General features: G+C 39.4%; 1 protein-coding gene across 1 annotated transcript in view; it reads right to left on the minus strand.

The window, feature by feature from the left end:
* The window catches only part of unc5b (unc-5 netrin receptor B), an 87,632-nt gene extending 81,030 nt beyond the window's left edge, over positions 1 to 6,602 (minus strand). Inside the window, exon 1 of the mRNA XM_084735661.1 lies at positions 6,417 to 6,602. Within this exon, the coding sequence (XP_084591787.1) occupies positions 6,417 to 6,504 (88 nt within the window). The 5' untranslated portion in view covers positions 6,505 to 6,602. The remainder of the gene's footprint in view (positions 1 to 6,416) is intronic.
* Between the last annotated feature and the right edge of the window lie 14,159 nt (positions 6,603 to 20,761).

Here is a 20,761-nt window from a genome sequence, read left to right on the forward strand (position 1 = left end):
ACGCTTGAATGCCACTGCTATGGAGTTTTCTTCTCTGCTCTTTTCTCATAAAGGATATTTAAAAGCCATGCCCTGAGATCAATCTATCTCAATGTGTCTCTCACGGGTTCATTTCTCTTCCATCTCCTCTTTTGGTTTTTTACCTCCTCACTTTCAGATGGATAGCACTACCCTGCGTCACCTCTCTCTCCTTGTTTGGTTCACACACATCCTCTGCAACATCCCCGAGCTGCAATTGGCACACTTGCTCGAACCGCCACTCTTTTATCTAGTCTATAAATGCCTATTGGTACCCTCAAATCCTTCACTACCCCCCGTCGCTCTCCGGGTCAGTTGCGCCAATGAGAGCCGAGCAGCTGTTCCCCTCCCACTTCTTTCTCCTTTGCTGTCTCTGATGTCAAGAATTTGAGCATCATAAGCACATTTTAAATATTAACAAAGACCACTTTGCACATATGAATAATACAGCAGAGAGGGCAGTGGCTGGCCAGCGATCCCATCCCCTGCCGCCTGACGGCCATAAAACTAATGCACTGCTCCGGGACAGAATGTGGCCTGGTCCTGGTCTACCAGCAGGACTTGCCGGAGGAGCTCGTCTGGCCCGTGGCCTGGCCCGAAGAGAGCTGTCTGTCTGTCTGTTTATTTATCGCGGTGCCCAACCACCTGTCCAAATCTGTGCAGATGCAACAGCCTGGCAGCACTTTTGTTATGACTACATGTTTCAGAGACACTTTAATCTAATCTGACATCTCAATCTGTTGAGCGTCTTTGAAGCCAAATCTACTTTGGTGTTTGTTTGAGGTTAGCTTTGTTGTCACATTCCTTTCTTTCCGTGCATTCAAAATTCATACTTTTTGCTGTTGGGAAATTACAGGGCCCCTCATGACCAAACCAATATTTCAGTGGCCTTTTAACCAGCTCATACATAATATTAGAGAACGTGCGTCTGTTATTCAGGAGCAGGAGGATTCCCACACTTAAAGAGACAGTTCACACCAAAATCAAAAGCAGTTTTCCAGAAACATATAAAGCAGTTCATTGAGCTCTCCATGTCCTGTATGATGCGAGCCGCGGACTGTGGACGCTTCACTGTCCTCCACTTGCTGCTCAAAATATTCTCCTGCTGAGCTGCACATGTCTTCACAATAGTTCCTGTTTGGAGCCACAACTGTAGTGTTTTTGAAGCATCCCTTTTTCCACCTCTTCACTTCACCTCTGCTTACTATCTTGCCATCGATTAGCTCGTAACTACCGGTAATCATGGATGACGTATGCAGGGCAACGTGCGTAATCGTGGCTACATAGCTGGCTGATATTTAAACAAAAATACAGGAAAGACAAAGCTTTATTTAAATTACATTTCAGTGATCTCATATTTTGTGTGTTTTTATTCAAAACTTTGCAGCCCAGTACTTTTAAAGTAATTTCTTTTTTTGCCCCCATGTATTTCTTATATTCCACCAGAGGTACTGTCTAAGATCTAGACAGTTTTGTAGTGAGCTGCAGGGTTTTAGAAGTATCAGCCATAGAGATTTCTGCCCTCTCTCAAATATAATGGGACTAAATGGCACTCAGCTAGTGGTGCTCAAAGTGCCAAAAATACACATTTGACACATTCAACAACAATGTCTCTTTACAGAAATCAAGACCCGGTTACTCAAGATAATCCACAGACCTTGTTGTTAGCAGTTTCATATAGGAACTATTTTCTTTCTACCTAAGTACACCCAACAATGGTATCACTGCGCAGAAATCAGCGTACATCTACTCATGGATGAGAGGCTCCTGCATATGTCAGCAATGGATTTATGGCGTCATCCATGGCTATGCTGTGTTGTGAGCAGTTTAGGAACTATTTTCTTTCTACTGAACTACACCCGCTTGCATGCACTCATGAATGAGAGTTAACAGGTCATTATTGCAAAATACACCCCGACAGGATGATGCAGGATCCTGACACAAAGCATAGGCGTCTTTAATCACCCAGAAGGGGTTTATTTTTTTCTTTCCACTGCTCAAACAGTAACTACTTTCTTTCTAGTAGAAATAAACTTCAGGTAGATTCCATAAGCATAGAAAGAAAGTTCCTACATGAAACTGCTCACAACAAGGCCTGTGCATTATCTTGAATAACCGGGTCATGATTTCTAGAGAGAGACACTGGTGCTGAATTTTTCAAATGAGCACCACAAGCCGAGTGCTGTATAGCCCCATTATACTGGAGAGAAGACAGACATCTCTACAGCGGATATCTCTAAAACTCACACCAAAAAACATCTAGAAGGACAAACAGCACCACCAGCTAGATGTTGATTTTGAGGTGAACTGTCCCTTCTACACAAATGAGACAGCGCATCCTAGGAGAGTGTCACCATTCATCCAATCCTCTATGGGAGTGTCTGACATGCTACGCTCCCTAACTCCAAACACTTGACTGCTCCTGTGCTGCTCCCCTCACCCTCGCGCTCCTCCTGTCTTGACCTCCCAGTCTGGACACTGGTCTCCAGCCCCTTCACCCTCCTGCTGAGGGCTTATACTTACTGGTCTCCTTTTAATTCTGATGTGTCGCAAACTATGTGTAAACACACTCCCCATATGTCTGTTTTCTAATTCTGATGAAGTCATTAATAATGACACACTCGGAGAGACAGTGGACAGCAGGGTAGTTACTCCAGACAAGTGTTCCTGGCAGTCTGGGTAATTAATGTGTATGTCAACACAGAAAGAGGAGCACCGTAGCAGAAATGTGAGCTCAGCACATCCACAATGCAGGCACAGAGCGAGACAGGAGGCATCTGAGGAAAGGTATGCACACAATGGGAGAGAAGATAAATGCAATCTGTCTGTCCCATCATGCATTCCCTAAAAATACCGCACCCTTTCTTGAGAACTGGGACAAATCGAGCCCAACCAAAAAAGAAACTTTTAAAATTTCTTAGTATAAAACAAAATTTTATGGTGAACATTTGTTGTTAAAGATTTAAATATGTATATGAAATATATGTAATTTATGAAATGTTTTGGTGTAAAAAAATTTTTTTTTTATTAAAAAATGTTGGCCCTTTAATGTTCGGTCCCAGAGTTTTACAAAAATATGATTTAATTGGGTATAAAAAGTTTCGCTGTACATCAAGGAGCCCTGTCTCTCACTTCCTGGTTTAAAAAGAGGCGGGAATACTGCTCAAACACCAGTGAACTCTCTATTTTTTCCACAAATTCATTATAATCTTGCTATCAGATGTGTCTTAACCATAACACGTCAACTCTGTAAACTCTAAATCAAACTTAAAAAAGATAAATGGTTTAAAAATGGGTATTTTGATTAGCATTTAAAGAACTCTTAGCAGCTTTAAAAACTAAACTGGCTACTCACTCCGTCAGATTTTCCGTCTGACGGACTTGACGTCTACATTTAATTTAGAAAGTAATCTCTACATACATAATTACCAGAATTACTGAATAGTGAAAATCAAAACCCCCTCAAAACACAGTTTTGTCCCAATTCTGCCTTTCTCTCTGTCTCCTGCAGACAGAAAGTTTACTGGGGCACACTGAGCCATTGTCCCCTGGCCTGGTGTCCCCCTCCTCCCCCTAACAGGACCTCACTGCAATCCTCAACTGTTTATATCAACCTTTCTCATTTCTCATGCAAGGATTTCAGAATGGTCCACAATTTTAATAAACGTAAGCTGCTTTTCTGCTCCGCCTGTTCAGGGAATAATACACACACACACACACACACACACCCACACACACACACACACACACACACACACACACATGCACGAGGACCTTGGGATGTGCGACGGTGGGGGGTTCAAAGAAATGGACACAGACCTGGACGGACAGTCAAGATTAGTGCTGTCATTAAGAAAAAAACTGACTTCCTCACCAGAGACTCTTCCTGGAGTGGCCTTTGTGCAGATTTTGCACTCATTGTTGTCCGCATTGTTCTTTTTTTTTCTCTACTGTAAACCGAGCTTAATCCACAATCCACTAAACCCTCAGATTTCTGCCTTGTATTTCAATCTGATCAGGCACAGAGAGGGCGCAAAAAGTCCAGTGCCTGGTTGCATAAACACACTTACAGGCTAAGGTTTCCCTTAATTTTTTTTTTATCTAAGGATGTGCCGTAGGAAAAAATGAGTTGCATAAAATCACCTTAAGGGAAAACCCTTTAATCTCTGGGTATTTGCCCTTAGCTACTTAAGAATTCCCTTGTGTGTGTTGTAAGAAGGTAACCATTCCCTCAGACAATTTTAAGGGACACGAAAAAGTCCCTTAAAAGTGAAATAATTTGAGGACCACAAGACAAATAATAAATTTATTCTAACTGAGGACCAAGAAACATTTTTCAGGAAAGTCACCACTCACATAACACTACGAACGATGTGAAACTTGTTAAACAGTATAGATTTAACATTGGTGCAAGCAACTTTATAGCTAGCTGGCCAAACATTAACATAAATCTGTCTCATATGGGTCTTTCAGCATTAGCTTTTATTGAACTCAATGTCAACGTCTGTCTCCTTTCTTGCTGTCAGAATAATAATTTCATATTTCTTCATGACTTCATCTATGGTTAATTTCACAGCAGATTTCTTACACTGATTTTGTCAGTTGGCTTACTTTTATAGAGAAGCTAGCTAATGCAGGCTAACTGAATGAGTTTGCTAAGCTAGCAAACAAATGTCAATAATGCTACCTGCTAACATTAAAGAATATGTCATATCTTAGCTTGAAATTATGTTGCACCAAACTTTAGAAGTAGCTTAAAGTTAAGAAAGATTACATTTAAACCTAGTTCTCTTTAAACCTGAGTTTAGTTTTTCACTCTAAACTACTACTACTTTTATTCTGTTGGACCAAAACTTCAAACTCCAATTTAAAATGTGACCTAGTATCAACTTTAAACTTATAAAAAGTTCACTTTTTTACCCAAATTGAGTTTTATGTGTCACTTCTTTTTTTTCACTCCAGCTGATAATTCAGCAAACAAAGAGTTATCAAAGAGAAATTAGAGCTTCTCTGGTAAGTGAGAGAGTAGGCTAACAAGGCTATACTAACTTTTTAGCTAGCTAGCAAACAATAACATTTAGTTAACTTTTTAGCTAAGTAGCAGACATCATATTTGTCATGTTTATACTTTGCTAGCTAGCAGTAACATTTTGTTAACATTTAAGTTACCTACCAAACAACATAACATTTATTTTACTTTTAGCAAGCTAGAACACAAGGCTTTGTTAACACTTTAGCTAGCTTGCAAACAATGCAACATTAAGAAATACAAAGCAGCTGAAAGTTGACGGTTTCCTCTTTTGTTTTACACTGACTAGGTCCTGACAGCACTCAAATTTATGTTTTATTTATTTATTTACTTTAATTTGGGTAATCATGCATCCCTATGTTGATTAAACTATTTATGTTTGGTTTACATCACTAAACTTTGCTTTACTAAACTGTGATTAGATTTTTAATTGTGCAACTAAGCTCTGCTTAATTTAAAATCTGGATTTACTCATTTTAAATGTAGTTCAACTAAACTCTGATTAGAACTAATCTGCGATTGAATTAACCTGTGTTGGTGCAAATCAGTCTCAGGCAAGGAGACAACCTAACAGACTCTATGCAACACTCCTTAGTGAACCCCTTAGCTTAGGGAAATATTTTGCTCAGGGGACAAACTTCAGTCTGAAACCTAAGGCAGTTTATGCAACCTGACACGGATTCACCTACAAACAGACCACACTGAGTGAAATCATTCACCTTGGCGTCCACTGTCTTGTCCCATCACCTCACCCACAGTGACCTGCTCTGTGCACCAAGTGATTTAATGTCCATGAGAGCTGCTGCAGTCTTTGACACTGAGACACTGATCAAAACCTGCTCTGTTCACACTGATGTCTGATAAAAAAATGATCAGAAAGGTAGAAATACTCTCAGAATTTCAAAAACAGCTCATAGGCCCACACACCCAGGCTTGAAAAACAAGTGTCACTAAATTTAGACACTGTGTGTCGCAAAGAGAAAGAGGAATTAAAAGAATATCTTTCCCCAGAAGCAATTCAAGCGCTCTGTCTTACTTTTCTTTCCCTTTTCTTTTTGGAGAGGCCAAGAAGGCATGGAGCAAAACCTTAATTACTCCCTGCGCACCGGGGGAGTTTGATTTTTCCGCTTCAAGTAGAAAAGAGAGCTGGGAGCTCGGCTGTACTGTAAGCTTGAAGAGTTTGGTCAGCAGGAGACCCCGGACCCCTGCACTGGTATACGGCCAAAGATGTCTATGTTAAATTGCACCAGAAGTTTGGTTTTTAGGTTGGACACTTTTCGTTTAAAGTGTGATATTTTCTCGTTCAGGATAGATTTAAAAAAACAGCTCTGTGTACGAGTGCAAACTGATCTTTAATTAAAGAACTTACCCGTGCCAGACACGACACATCCGCCGACCAGTAAGAGTAGAGCCAGAGGAGCGACACCTTGGCCACGCTGCATCCGAGCACAGAGCATCTTTTCCGGCTACGCCGTCGCGAAACCTCCCGGGGGTTGTCCACACGGCGTATAACCTGCGGTGCTTTTCAGACACACCAAAGTGTCTCCTGTCCAACAAAGTCTCTTACTCCTGAAATGCCTCTCAGGAAAGAGTGAAATAGTCCAGTAGTTGATGTTGAATGTTTTGGTAAATAGTTCACTCTTGACGCAAACAGACTGCAGCGCTCAAAACACATCCATCACCGAGCAGCTTGTGACTGTCAAAGGGGAAGAAAAAAAGAGATTGAAAGGGTGTAATTTCCGTCCGTAATCAAAGTTTGAAGAGCTCCGCAGATATATCACACCCTGCGAATATGAAGGAACAATGTGTCGGGGCTATTCCGGGCAGATTTCATTTCCAGACGCGCAGAGGTGCCACAAAAGTCACCAAAAAGTTTGACGCATTTCTGCTCTGAATGGAGAGCTTCAAATTAGTCGAGAGAGTGCGATCCCCCGGCAATAAAAAGAAGAAACTTGCTTTGCTTTGCGCCCGTGCAAGATGCTGCGAAGACAGCCGCGTACGTCCGCCGCAGATTGGACTCCCGAGTCTTCCTCTGGAGGGGCCCTTGGGTGTCTTGTCTCGTCCCCGTCCGCAAGGTGTAAACAAGAACACGGGGGATGAACGCTGGAGCACAATGCCAGCCTCCGGACTACCAGTCCCCGCCTGGCCAATCATATACCATCCTCCTCCTCCTCCTCTCAGAGTGAAGGCTGAACAAGTGAAGGTAAACTAGTGGCAAGCGAGGAGGAAATAGATGGGAGGGGAGAGATAGAAAACCCGGACCCGAGAGCGCACAGCAGCGCTCTGGATTGAACACTAAAGTCTCACTGCAGACTCACTATCTATCTATCTATCTATCTATCTATCTATCTATCTATCTATCTATCTATCTATCTATCTATCTATCTATCTATCTATCTATCTATCTATCTATCTATCTATCTATCTATTCTCAGATCTAATCTAATTTTAAATGCATTAACTCTCCTCTGTTCTTTGCTGACTTCTTACCTGCTATGAATAATCTGTGGGTTTCTATCTGGAGTCTATAAAAGAAGTCCAGTCTTGGTTTATGAGAGCATATTATTGCCTGTCAGTCCATCCCTCCATCCCATCCCTGGGTCATATTTTACTCCCGGTGGCCACAAGAGAGCACCCTTTCATAGAAGAGCCAGTGAGGGCTGGATCTTCAGCAGAACTCTTCATTATTAAAGTGTTCCCCCCTTATGTGACTAACTGGATGGTGATGGTGATGATGATGATGAAGAGGTGAGCATGGCTGTGGCACTGAAGCTGCTTTATTGTTGCTTATAATCAGGGTTAGTAGGGCCAGAGCATCATAACATTCAAGTATTGTAACTTGATTTATTTGTTACTTCTGAATCACCTCAGCAAATATGAAACTGTAAAGTTTAATGTTTCATGTAGAGTTTATTAATTGTTTGCCAGATGTTTGTTTCCTTTGTTATGTGTAAACAAACCTTTAGATCAATAGCAGTAATTATGAACATTTATATACAAACGAGGTCAATTGCTTGTCAAGACTTTAAGTGGAAGTGAACCCCTGACTACTGAAGACTATTATCTTGTCACAGCATGCAGCCAATGAGGTACTTGTTTTGTTTGTGTTTCACTTGCTCAGTGTTATTTCACATGCTGTGTGTGCAATTTCTTTATGTTAAGTTAGCACGGCTTAACTTTTATTTTCTGTGGATTTAGTTTTTACAGTGGATTTGGAGAGAAATCTTCAAATAAACCTGTGGCAAGAAAGACATTGATTTATATAACTCTTTCTATTGTGAATTTTTGATGTTTGTGCGCCATCTTTGTGTAATCTAACTAGTTTATTATATTATGTCTTTGGTTAGCAGTTGGTATGTGAAGCTAATGTTAGCAGTTTGTCAGTGCAGCTAACATTTGTGGTTGGTCTGTGCAGATTAAGTTAGCAGGTGGTCTATGTAGCTAATGTTAGCATGTTTTTAAATTAGATGTTGAGTTCTTGGATGATGACAGTATTTCACAGGTGAAGACAGACACGTTACTGTACTGCGATGCTGTTCTTCTTTTCTTATTTTAAGACAAAACAATGTTGAACTTTCAGGTCAGTGCTGTAATGTGTGCACAGTGTGCATGGCAGTGCACGCATCTTTCCTTTTCTTTCATTCTTTTTCATTCTAATGTTTTTTAAGATCACAATCCTGCTAATAATCCAATTTTTTTCTAAATGTATCTGTACTCTGATTTTTTTTTAAATTATGTAACTCTCTGTTACTTGTACTCTGTCTCTCCCTAAGCCTGCTTATTTTTCAGCAAGTACAACTAAATTCAGCTCGGGGTGTTTTATTTTTAATGTTGGCAAAATCCCTGCCCATTTCCCTGTCATTTATAAGAGCTGCATCCTCTTTGAGTTTGCTCCTTTTAAAGTTTGAGTTTCTTCATCTGCTCCTTATTAATGCTAACTACAAATTTCCTCTTCAGTTTCTGTTGCTGATACTTCTGGATGCTTGATATATGTGATTTTTGTGCATTAACGTTTTTTTTATTGCCAGATGCCTACATAATCTTCCATTTGCAACAGCAGTTTGCTTTCATATGATGCACAAATGGGTGACAAATTCAAAGTAAGACCTGTATAAATGACATGAGTGCAAATGCTTCCATACATTAGAATCACTTGATGAGGATTAAAAAGATGTGAGTCATATGTTCTTTTCCTCACAGTCAGCAGTGTCAACCCACCTGAACACCTATGGGAGATTTTGGAACAGCATGTCAATGCAGCGCTCACACGGTTTCACTTCTGCCAGCTGCAGTGGTCTCTTTCTTCATCAGTCACTTAGACACAAAAAACATGGCAAAACAGGGTCCCGGTTGAAAAATACCAAAGTTGCCTCTAACTGTTTACATTTCATGCTGTATCATGCAGCATTTCATCCATGAACAGATACACGCTTCCTTCTGCACACACACATAAATGGTGCTACAGTTGAGAGGAAAAATAGGAGTTTTTGATTTCGCTGTGAACTGTTCCTTTAACGGTGGACTTTTCATTGGATTTGCCACCCAGCTGCTGTATGATTTGGTGCTAAAGAGTATAAAAACATAATTTATTTCTATGAAAATGTCTGCCGGTGTCTCACTCTCTATGGGCAGCAGTATCACTCTGTCTCATTCTTCTGTTGCTGAGTCACTTTGATGGTCAGAGAGGGAAGTTTATCCTCGCGTGACTTCTACCTTGAGACTGGATTAACACCGGGGAGTAATATACTCAACATGAAATGAGATACAAATAAGGGTTCTTCCTGAAGTGCAGAGGTTCTACTCAGAACCGTTGCTTGTGAAGAACCCCCTTTTTTGAAGAAAGTATTAGTTGAGGGTTGTTAGCAAGACAATAAGAAGTCTTTTCATCCAAAGAACCCTTTTTTGAGGAAAGAGTTCTTCAAGGACTGTTGAGATCCATGAAGATCTCTTTCATCAAGGGTTCTTTGTACCATGATGAAAAAGGGTTTTTGGTTGAACCTCCTGGGTGGATTCTACATAAAACACTTTGAATATTAAAGTATTCCTGGTAGAACTTTCTTAGTGGCTTCTAGATAAAATCTCTTGATATATAAAAGGCATCTCGGTAGAACCCCTTGAGTTGGTTCTAGATAAAATCCTTGAAATACAAAAGGAATATTTGTAGAACCTTCTGGGTGGGTCCTACATAAAACACCTGGAATATAAAGGTATTCTTGGTAGAACCTCCTGGGTGGGTTCTAGATACAATCCCTTGGAGTATAAAAGGGATTTTGGTAGAGACCCCTGAGTTGGTTCTACATACAACACTTGGAATATAAAAGTATTCTTGGTAGAGCCTCCTAGATAGTTCTAGATAAAATCCCTTGGAATATAAAAGGGTTCTTAGTAGAACTCTCTGGGTGGGTTCCAAATAAAAAAACCCTAGAACATGTATGACCTATCTGAATGGGTTCTAGATAAAACACTTGGAATATAAAAGTGTTCTTAGTAAATGGTTCTGTTTAGCACCTGTACTTCTGAGTGTGTGGTTAAGAGTAGAACAGAGCAGAGCCCAGAGTTTACGGCGCGGGATGATGCAGACAGAGAACCAGTATGTGAGCACGCACGCCGCTGAGCCTGAGGCGAGGCCCCTCTCTGAGATGTGACAGTATCTGGCAACAGAACAGCATCGCTGTACTTTGCTCAAATCCAACTTCAAAGGTTATAATTCGCCTGGACAAGTGATGACTCCCAGTGCCTCCCTCCTCTGATGACAATTATGCTGTTTCCTGGAGCACAGAATACACTCGGGATTATTTATTTATTCTCTAAGTCTTTATTGTGACTGGTGAGGGAGCGTGGGGGGGGGGGGGGGGTGATGGGGACGTGGACAGAGAGAGAGAGACAGAGACGGCGAGAGCGAGAGAGGTTATGCGTGAAATGGAGTTCGCAGGTTGTGTTTGAGACAGATTTGCCTCGTGGAGCTGCAAATGCGTTTTCTGTTTACATGTCTGTGCATGCCGTAGTTTCTGATTGTGTTTCTGTGCCACTTTCACTGCTCTGTCCTTTCATATAATGGCTCTGTGGTCTGTATAATGACTGGATACTTACATGACAATATCTACAATATGTTTCAAATCTCATCACTTAGCACTGATTCCTGGTGTGTGTGTGGGGCGCTGTGGGGTGAGGAGCTCGTTCAAGCTGACTGACGTTCAGGGTTGGGAGGGTTAATTTACTTTAAAAATGTATTCTGATACAATTGCTAATTACCTGTCAAAATAAAGTTACTGACCTACTCCAAGTATCACAATATTAAAGTAATATAAATCACCTTAATACCAAATGTGGTGAAATTGTTAGGTTTATTAATTGATTGTACAGTTATTCCTTGTTTTGTTATGTGTGAATGAACATTTAGATTAATAGGGGTTATTATAACATTTAAATGTATTAGTATGCTATTCATACTTCACACTCAAGTTTCAAGTAAACTGGCAAAAACTTATTCCGCTCTGAGGCTGGTGTTTTTACCCACAAAATGTTTTTCAATAGTAGTAGATTTTGACAGGTTACCTAGCTAACTGGATTTCTATGTATCTAACATTATTGGTTGGTCTGTGTAGCTAACATTAGCAGCTGGTCTGTGTGGCTAAAGTTAGGAATTGGTCTGTGCAGCTACAGTTAGTGGTTGATCTGTGTAACTGAAGTTAGCAGTTGGTCTGTGTAGTTTAATTTACTGTAGCAGTTGGTTGGTGTGGCTAAAATTAGCAGTTGGTCTATATAGTTAAAGTTAACAGTTGGTCTGTGTGGCTGAAGTTAGCAGCTAGTCTGTGCAGCTAAAGTTAGCAGTTGGTCTGTATAGTTAAAGTTAGTGGTTGGTGTTATTTATTGGATGATGATAGTGTTTTCACAGCTAAAGGCAGATGTGTCACTGTTCTGTGATGTTGTTTCTCTTTTCCATTTTAAAAACAAAATAATGTTGAAATTTCCACTCGGTGAAGCATTTTTTTTCCACATGAGGCCATGATAATGAACTGACTGCAAGATTAGCTGGTTTAATTTCAGTGGTGTTGTGAGACTGAAGTGTTGTCATGTGTGCACGCTGCGGATGGTTGTGTATCATTCTTTATTTTAAAATGTACTTAAAATTGAAATCCTGCTAATAATCCACATTTTTACTAAATGTATCTGCAATGGAATGCAGTTACTTTTTTGTATCTAATTACATTGTCCTGTTACAAGTAATCTGTTACTCCCAAAGCCTGATAATAGCTATATACCTACATGACATCATCCACAGTCTTTTTCCAATCTTGTCACTTAGTGGGGATTCTCGCTTTACATGTGTGGCGCTTTGGGGTGAGGAGCTCGTTCAAGCTGACTGACGTCAGTGACACATCTCCCACCTTGATGAGGTCATGCAGGATGGTAACACTTTGCCAGCTAATTTACACTCGCTTCCTTCTCTCTCTAAAACATTACCCAATTATTACTGAGATAATGACAATGTTGAACTTGCCATAAGTTATTATTTTGTTCTGCCCTTTGCTAAGACTAATTGAAGATATAAGTCAAGGGCAACCAATGGAAAACTGGGGAGGAAAGCTGGGGGAAAGTAGAGCCATAATGGAGTGGGATGGGACTCATATGCGGAGCTCCATACAGAGGAACAGACAATGAGAAAGCTAGGGCTATTATTAAGGCATAATAGGTTATCCGCCGAGGACTGTTTAGCACCGCTGACTCTCCGTTGCTTTGTGTTGCAGGCTTGACATAAAAAGGATCAAACTGCCTATCTCTGTAAAACAGAGGGGGTCTAAAAATAGGAGACATGCTCTAGAAGTTGCTGTGGAGATAATTGAATATTATTTTCAGGAATGATTAAGTTGACCTATCCAGTAGACTAATTATTTCTTGCAGGCCAGAGGAGAACTTGTTTAATAGATTTTGGTAGCAGTGAATAAAGCAAAATAAAGCGGCCAATCTGCAGGCTTTCTGCTGACCAAGAAAACATCATCTGTGGCAAAATGAATAATGCCCGTCATTAGAGTTTGGCTTGGGGGATGCTCACAGACGTATCTCGCAGTATTTCAGAGCAGCGTTCTCTGACATGGTCTTTGGATGTGTTTAAAGTTTCGGCTCATCCAAAATCCCTTTTGGTTTAATGCGCCAAAGTTTGAGAAAACTACTTCCACCCCAGTGTGAAAAAAAATCCTTTGTGCTGGTCAAAGTAGTGAAGAATTATATTTGAAACTCAACAGCAACATGTCGTGTAGAGAGGCAGTGTCCTTGTTGTCCTGAATCAGTGGTGGACTCATTCTTGAGAACTGGGACAAAACTGCATTATGAGGATTTTGACTTTTACTCTTCAATTATGCTGGAAAATATATTTTAAAATATAAAACTCAGAGTCAGACTTTCCATCTGACACAGTCTTTTTTTCATTTCACAGCATAGTTGTAATGAGCAGCCATTTTATTTTTAAAAGTTGCTTTAAAAAGTTTAATGCTAACCAAAATACATTTTTAAACCATCATTCTTATTTAGATTTGATTTCATGTCATGGCTGAGACACATCTGATAGCATTATTATTTAAAGAATTTGTCAAAAAATGAAAGTTTACCTGTGTCACACACAGTATTCCTGCCTTTTTTAAAACCAGGAATTGAGACAAGGGTCCTTTGGTTATAGCTAACCCTTTTATGCCTGATTGAATCTTGTTTTGGAAATCTGGGCTAACATTTTCATTAAAAAAAATATTTTAAAACAAATGTGAGTACAATAGCATATTTTAATATCTATGGTATCAGTAAGTATTGCTAGTTTTAGTTTTTGAAGGCTTGTAACAGATTTTTAAATTGTCTGAAGTTGTAGATTCTTGTCTGGGAAAGTTTAGAAATTAAAACAATTAAAGCAAACCAAACCATTTCATAAATCACATTTAGCCTGTATATATTTAAATCCTTAAATAATGAATTTTCGCCTCAAAAATTGGAGTTAGAGTGTTGCTATTTTCTTTCTTACGACGTGATTTATCCCAATTGTCAAGAATATTTACATTTATTTAAGTGCTGCACTTGCAGTAATTTACATTTTTGAGTTAGTTGAATTTTGCCTGATCATTTCTATTTTATCATAGTTGTACTTTACAGCATGTTAAAGGTAATATTCTAGTTTTTACTGCAGTACATGTCTTTGACAGCTGTACTTAGTTAATTTGCAGATATGCAGTTTTTGGGTGACAGTAGCTCAGTCTGTAAGGACTTGGCTTGGTCACTGGTTCACGTCCCGAACGGACCAAAGTGTGAAGCGTGGACTGGTAGCTGGAGAGATGCGGAGGTGTCCTTGAGCAAGGCACCAAATCCCTGACTGCTCGAGGCGCCTGACTGTATGTATATACATCTATGTGTGCAGCCTCGCTCTGACATCTCCAGTGCATGTCTATAGGTCCTGTTTGTGCATATGTGTGTATTTCAGGCCTGTGTATGTATGTACAACAATTACAACAGTGAAAAATGTAATTTCCCCTCTGGGATGAATAAAGTTTTCTCCTTACAATTGGTAACAAATTTCTCACATTTCTCCACACTAAATGCACTTTTTCAAAACTGTTTATCTGTTAACTGTTTCTGTTTACCAACATGCATTTTAGCACAACAGTTACAGTAATAATCTTATACCAGAAACACTGGCAATAATGCAACCAAAACACTCAGGCACACACAGCCAAAGCTAATTCACATCCTGTCATCAAGGTTATTAAAAAAAAAATTCCCATTTAGGGATTTATGCATTTTTATTTTTATTGCTTTCTTTTTAGATGTAGGTGTAGCAGAATGTTGGAAACTGCAGTCTCATTTATAGTAACCATGTGTTATCCTAGGTTTCACATGTAAATTTAGAAGTGTTTACATGTCAATCATACAAATGTAATCATATTATATCAGTCAAAATCATAAAATCACCAGTAATTGACATCTAGTTGTGTATGTGTGGGTGTGTGGGTGTGCATATGTGCATGTTTAATTACCTGCATATGTGCATGTGTAAGTATGTGTGCATGTATTGTGGATTTAAGTGTCTTTGTACGTAGGTGCAGGTGTACTGTATGCCTCATTCTGCATACATAACGATCTAAATTAAGGTATATATGGTTTGGCGTGTATGCAGATTATCTGCATGCCAGGTACTTTCGTTTAATTATTTTAAAGTTATATCTGTCTATGTTGTTTTGTTCTGTCAGCATGAACAAATAAAACATTGCTCACGAAAACTGACAGTTTTTACATTTGTGTACATGTACAAAGTGAGCTGTAAATATACCGAGTTTTAGGGGCGGTTGAGTACGAGTGAGAAAACAATTAATGAATTTTGAAAGATGTGGGCACTAAAGGCATTTTTGTCAAAGTAATTAAAAGTTTAGTTTGTTTAGAACAGCAAATGAATAAATCATAAATTAATTAATTGCAATTATTAAAAAAAAATAGCAGTAAAAGCAGTAGCAACATATACAGACATATGGAACGACATTTGCGGGTATTATCTGGTTGCTGAAGTGTTTAGTTGTCTGTGATTTGGATTTATATTCTACTCTCTTGAACCTCTGGCAGAGCAGGATGACCGACTAAAGGTTGAGAACTTCAGGTTTATTTTTTTTTAACAATGCATCATAATTTATAATCTTATCACATTTTTTATGAAGAATTTTACTCTAAAAAGTAACTAAACCTCTCAAAAAATGTAATGGAGTAAAAAAAAAAAAAAAGTAAACTTTCCTCCCCCACTTGTATGTGTTGTATTTTCATAAAAGCCCAACTGATATGGATTTTGTGAGACTGATTTTTAGAGGGGAAAAATTCACAGATTATCAATATGGTGGTCGATATCGTGAATTTCTGAGCTGGAATGAAAAAAGACCTTTTCTATGTGGATTGTGTGCTGATTTTGCATTAATGTGACCGTGCAAAGGTACTCAGAAGGCTGCTTTCTTAAACAAATAATTGTATTATACAATATTCAAGTGAAATATTTAAGATGTTCAAGTTAAATATTCTTAAATATTTGCCAACCAATTCTAGAACTGAACACTGAGAGATGAACACAGAGAATTCAGAGGTATTCAGATCGTTTAATCACTGTTGACAGTTGAGAAAATTGTTTTTATTTTAATTTACTTTTACTACTTTTTTTTTGGGAGGGGGGCAGCCCTCATGAGCTTTGTTGACCCTGTAAGCACTTACGTAAAAACTGAAGCGCCCAATATTCAGCTGTGCATGATGACGTGACCGCGTGCGGATGGTTATGTCGATGATTGTTAGTGTTTTTGTGTGTGTGTGCATGTCTGTCATCTGCGGCTATGTGTGTGTGTGTGTGTGTGTGTTAGACAGAATGTGTGTGTGTGCGTCCCTGTCAGTGAGCATTGACTTCACCTGTCCTCCACCGTTGTAATCCCTTGGTACACCTGGGCCTGTGGGCTTCGGGGCTTTTAGCAGATTGCATGTGTCACACTTAGGACAATTACACTGATTGTTGCCCTAGAAACTCTGCTCTCCCTCTGCTTCTGGGGCTAAAAAAGTTAATAAAATTAAAGGTGACAGAACAATGTGGAAAATGAGAGAATCTGTCTGCAAGCTGCTTTTAATATAAATCTAACTCTACCGCACGGTACAGGAACAGCACCTTGACAAACAAACCGAAAATGGTTTTCATATACAGAAAGGTCAGTTCTGTTTCTGCCGAATTAATTCAAAACTTTTTACAAAGTTTATTTAAACTTAAAAAAGGTGGTTGTAGTTGTTGATGAGCTCCTCGTTCCCAGACAGAACCAAAGGCTTATTTCATCAGCCACAAATAAACTGCATACTCTTGGAGATAAAGGTTTCAACAGAGTTCTTCCTGAAAGACTGAGGTTCTACTTGGAACAATTTTCCAACAATTCAATAGGGTTCCATCAAGAACCCTATTCATCCAAAGAACCCTTTATGGAGGAAAGAGTTCCTCAAGGATTGTTGAGTCTTTTGTCAAGGGTTCTTTCTACCATAATATAAAAGGGTTCTCCGTAGAACCCCCTGGAAAGGGGTGGGTTCTACATGAAACCTTTGCAACGTAATAGGGTTCTAGGTAGAAACCCCTGAGTTGGTTCTACATGGAACCATTGGAATATGAAAGAGTTCTCAGTAGACACACCTGCATTAGTGAATGGGTTCTGGTTGAGATCCTCGTAATATAAAAGGCCTCTTGTTAGAACCCCCTGGGTAGGTTCTAGATGAAACCATTGTAACATATAAAAAGGGTTTCTCAGTAGAACTCTGTGGATGGGTTCTTGTTAGCACTCCTAGAGGGTGGAGAGGTTCTGGATTGAACCCCCAGACAAGGGTTCTCTGTAGAATGTCTCACGGGGGGTTTTGGATGACACCTTTCACAGATGGCTCTAGATATAACACTTCATCTCGGGTTCTAGGCAGGACTCTCTGAAAGAAGCCCAAGTGGAACCTTATGAAAGGTTCTACCCTGAACCAAAAAGTGTTCTCCTGTGGGGAGAAGCAGTAGAACCCTTAATGGTTCTGTTCAGCAGCTGTGTTTCTCAGAGAGCAGCGGATGTGATGGCTGTGTTGGATTTACCTTCATGGTCACACTGTATTTTGTTGATATTCAGGAAAGATACGAAGCTTAATGTGCATCTTATTCTCTAATGGCCACGATCAGATTGAGCTCTCCTCTCAGACGCACACAGACATCATTAGTAAACAACAGACTGAGGAGCAACGTGCCGGCCGTTTGTACTGAATATACGGAGAGACCGGTCCCCGAGGAGATTACAACTGTTTCATATCTCCGCCGTGTTAAGATAAGGGCTGTAACTGTAATGTGCACGGCCGAGGATCCTACAGTGGGAAGTGAGTGATTCACACTGAGGTGCATGAATCATTAAGACGCGAGACTCAGCTGTATCTCATTCAGTGGTACTCAGATCTTTTAATCAAGCCGCATTGTAAAAAGGCTCCATTACAAGTAAGTCCTGTATTCAGAATTATACTTAAAAGCTCCTACAAGGACCTTTTCTCCATTTACAGTATTACTGATGCCTCTACATGACCTACATAAGCAAACAATACCATCAGTGAAAGGATTCTCTTACACAGGCATCATTACCGTATTTATTTATTTCACACTGTGCATTTCAGCCTATCTGTGTGTCTACACTGCTGTATATATTAACCATTTCTTATTTTCTATATATTGTTGTATAATGCGCATATTTTTTTTACTTATTCTTATTTTTCACATACTTATTACTTATTGCTGTTTGTTTTTGTATCTCTATTCTTGAATAGGAGAAACTGCAATGCAACCAATTTCCCCCTGGGGATCAATTAAGCAATTTCTGATTCTGATTTTGTCCACGGCGGCAGAATATGAAAACTTTAAACCTATCAAAATGAGTTTTAAACTGCCTATGAAACAAGAGCAATAAGATTTTCTCTATAGTTATTCTTGGGGCAGATCCTATTTGCACCGGGGATGGAATAACCAATGTGGCTGTTTGCACCTGAGGGGTATGAGGAACTGGGAATGTGACATCAGCCACAGTGAGGCTACTATTTTTTGAGGATACCCCCCAAAAAACACAGATTATGGTATTACTTTTCATTCTTTGCCAACATGGAGACTAATGAGACCACATCACTATGAGACACTGAATGGTTTGGGTGGCAGCTGAAGAACAGGACGATGTTTGCATTTCTAACCACAGTTTTAATGATCAAGAAACTTTCCACAACTCTATGGTGTATTTAATGTTGCCTTTGCTCTCCTCTGCAAGCTCTCCCTTTCTGTGAATGTACATTAGCTAGTTGTCATATCCTCAGCACCAGCCACCAGCCAAATGATGGTAAAATATGCAAGTGGCTGGTAGATTTGCTTCACTCTGCAGCCAAAAACATGTCTGTCTATGCCAGACTATGCCTGTTTATTAATAAGGATTGACATCATTAATATTAGTTTTATAATATGTTGTCTCTTTGCTTGTGTTCAAAGTTTCTCTTTACAGACATTTATCTTTAGTGTGCACTTTATTCATTTCTGATGATTAATGATTGACAGATGACAGATGACAAATCACCTGGTGACAGTGATATATTATGAAAGCTCAGTATTCTATCTGGGTAATTCTAATTCCACTCAAACCCTGATCTCCTGCCTAACACATTCACCCACTGCAGCCTCCTTTTAAAAGTGAATTTGTTGCTACTTATAGCCACACTTCAGGGTGTCAGGTGTGAATACTGTATATTCTCACCTGGGTTCAAATATACACTCTGTATTCTTAATGGCTGCCATTGGGTTGGACTTGTGAAATCAGATTAACTGGTTAAGAGAGCAAGAGCAAACAACAGCAAGAAGATTGGCTGTTTCTGTATAGTTACTCTTCAGGCAGATGCTATTTGCACCCGGGATGGATAAGCCAATGTGAATATTTGCATCCGGGGTGGAATAGCCAATGTGGGTATTTACCCCTGGGTGTATATAGCCTAGCATGGCACAGACAACCTAACCAAACTGTGATTGAAAACTGAAAATAATAATTTAAATATTGTGAATAATAAGTCAAGAAAGTCTGAGAATGTAATGTGTAAAGCTGAACAGCTGCCGTGTGTTTATTCTCACCTGGGTGCAAAGAGACGCTGTATTTTCAATGCTTTGGATTCTCTGTGAAGTAAGAGAACCAGGAAGTGTTACAGTAAATAGTATGTTAGCCAGTTAAAAATAAGAAGGACTAGACTTTTACTTAGACGATTTTATTTTAGACACTATATTTTGTTGTTATGGTGGAGGAAATGTGACTGCTTTTGTCCAAGAAGGGCTTCAAAATCAACAAAATATTAAAGTCAGTTGTAGTAGTTTTAAGTAAAAGTACAGATTAGTGTTAGCTAAATGTATTTAAAAGTTAAAACATGAGCTGTTTTTCAGAAAATCTGCCCCTGTGACTGATATATTACAATATTGTACATAATTATTGTTAATCCTGATGCATCAATGCACAAGCAGCATTTCCCTCTGCAGCAGGTTGCAGTGGAGTTTAATGTAACTACTTTATATACAGTCACTGTAGCTAGTTTAATCCAGGGGTTACCAAACAGAGGCTCGGCATACCTCCAAAGAGTCGAAAGATTAATCTCAGGGGAACGTGATGATTAATGGGGTGGAACAGGAAAAAAAAACAAGAAACAAAGTTCTGCCACACAAGTTTGAATTCATATTTTCATACTTTTTTTCATACTCTAGTCTTTGCTCTCTTCCTTGGGCCTGAAACGGTGATTTAAATGAGATCATGTTAGAGTTTTAGAGGGGAAATGTCTGTTTGGTGGAACTGCAGACAGCTCATTTAAGGCATCATAAATGTGACAAGAAGCCCTGACTAGGTACTGCTTTCTAGGAAGAGTTCACAAGCCCTTCAGCCTTCCTTTTTTAATAATGCATTGTAATTTATAGTGATGGAGAGAGTCTATACTCAAGTAGAGCTGCTGTTTCATTACTGAAATACTGCTCTTGCTTACTCAAACTTGGCACTCTATGTCCAACCGATCTAGACTTAAGCTTCTTCTCGTTAAGACTGGGTGTAAGTGTTCTGACTTGTCAGGAGCAGGTGTAAAGTCACAATCTTGTCTGATTAATACAGATATATACAGCCTCTATATGGATACCTTCTACAGTGTGCCATTAATGCTCAA

The sequence above is a fragment of the Lutjanus erythropterus genome, chromosome 14 (assembly GCF_056507025.1).
Source record: "Lutjanus erythropterus isolate fLutEry1 chromosome 14, fLutEry1.hap2, whole genome shotgun sequence".
Classification (NCBI taxonomy): Eukaryota; Metazoa; Chordata; class Actinopteri; order Lutjaniformes; family Lutjanidae; genus Lutjanus; species Lutjanus erythropterus.